The sequence below is a fragment of the Armigeres subalbatus genome, chromosome 1 (genome assembly GCF_024139115.2).
Source record: "Armigeres subalbatus isolate Guangzhou_Male chromosome 1, GZ_Asu_2, whole genome shotgun sequence".
Classification (NCBI taxonomy): Eukaryota; Metazoa; Arthropoda; class Insecta; order Diptera; family Culicidae; genus Armigeres; species Armigeres subalbatus.
Genome location: NC_085139.1, coordinates 92,756,772 through 92,758,711, shown reverse-complemented (window position 1 = coordinate 92,758,711; position 1,940 = coordinate 92,756,772). Strand labels below are relative to the sequence as shown.

General features: G+C 41.6%; 1 protein-coding gene across 1 annotated transcript; it reads right to left on the bottom strand.

Annotated features, from left to right (window-relative positions):
• Positions 1 to 575: 575 nt before the first annotated feature.
• Positions 576 to 1,214, bottom strand: LOC134206350 (uncharacterized). The gene has a single exon (XM_062682053.1). It carries the CDS (start codon positions 1,212 to 1,214, stop codon positions 576 to 578), a length of 639 nt encoding a protein of 212 aa, XP_062538037.1.
• Positions 1,215 to 1,940: the final 726 nt, after the last annotated feature.

The following is a 1,940-nucleotide window of genomic DNA, read 5'->3' as shown; positions in this document are numbered from 1 at the left end:
ATCTTTTGAAATGTCGTACGACAACAATAACGGTTGAGCTATTGCACACCGAGCGAAAATTAGTTATATTTATCTTGACTGCTTTCGAAGTTGTGCAATTTTCTTGAAAGTGAAAACCAATTTTGTTTCAATTTCAAAATTTTCTGTGTAGCCCAGGGATGTCACATCCCGAATAATAATCCGGTCAACCATTCGTCAAACTTCTTCAAAGTTATTTATCTAAAATTAAATAGTTTTGTTGGTATTTCTTTACACTAATTTATTCACAAAAATGATACAAATCTTAATGAATCGTTATCACAGTTCATATAAAGTATGATATCAAATCAATGCAATGATATACTTTGAAAAAGTATTTGAAAGATGAACATCGCTACATCTTTACCTATCTTTACCATCAAATTAATCCAATAACGATACGAATATTCATGAAACTATTGGGCAGAGCTAATAAACGACGCGTGTGTTCTAGGTAACGGACAAACTAGTAATGAATTAGTATATTGCAATTACAAATATTAAACATATGTCATGGGTTGCTACGAATGTAGATTTGCATCTGCTAACACTCCTCCTCAACCCATGGGTCGTTGTAATCCCATAGCTTCACGACATAAATCCATCTTTGCAGCTAGTAATGGTTTGGTCAATCCGTCGGCGGTCTGCTTGTCTGTGCTGATGTAAGCAATCCTAACTTCGCCCTTCTCCCAAGCATCACGGATAAAATGGTGACGGATATCGATATGTTTGGTCCTTGGTTGATACCCACCATTCTTTGCCACGGATATTGCGCTTTGATTGTCACAATGGATCATAATTGACTGCTCCTCCTCGAACAAACTTCGCAATCGCTTCCACCATAAAGCTTCCTGAACCGCAGCCGACAAGGCCATATATTCGGCCTCACAGGTGGATAAAGCCACGGTTTGTTGCCGTTTGCAACACCACGATATGGCTCCTCCTTGAGCGGTAAACACGTATCCCGTAGTGGACTTCCTATCATCATGGTCTGAAGCCCAGTCGGCATCCGAAAATCCTTCGATTATTGACTGCTTGTTGCGACGGTATACTAGGCGATATATGGAGGTTCCTTTTACATACCGCATCAGATGTTTCACTGCATTCCAGTGTCGTTCGCCAGGATTGGAATTGAATCTGCTAAGCACATTAACCGCATAGCAAATATCCGGACGTGTACTTTGCGCTAGGTACATTAGGCACCCCACAGCCTCCCGATATGGAACATTCTTCATTCGTTCTTCTTCTTCTGTAGTTGACGGACACATTTTTTCGTCAACTTCTCGCTGACATTCATTGGTGTACTGACTGATTTGCACTTAGACATTTGAAACCGTTCAAGCATCGAATTGATATACGATTCCTGATCCAAAGTAATAGCTTCGTTGGTTCTCTCGATCCGTATACCCAGGACGTGTTTCGCTGGTCCAATGTCTTTCATCTTAAACTCCTGACTTAACTTAATTTTAATTTCTTTCTTCCAGCGCTTGCAATTACTGAAAATGAGGACATCGTCGACATATATTGCAACGAACAATATTTTTCCATTGCATATACGATAGTATACGCAGGGATCATACATGGTACATTCGAGGCCAAACTTGCGGAGGGCAGCATCTAGCTTGGAATTCCAGACACGGCTGGATTGTTTTAGCCCATAGAGAGCTTTATTAAGGCGGCAAACTTTGGACTTCTTGCCACCGTCCACGAAGCAGGGTGGTTGCTCCATGTAAATCTCTTCTTCAAGCTCGCCTTGCAGAAATGCCGTTACTGCGTCCATTGGATCCACGTCGAGGTTCCATCGCGCTGCCAGGGCGAAAAGATATCACAGGGAACTATACCGGATCACACGAGGTAGTAGGTATCCTCATAATCCACTCACTTTCGCTGCGAATATACTTTAATGACCAGTCTGGCCTTGT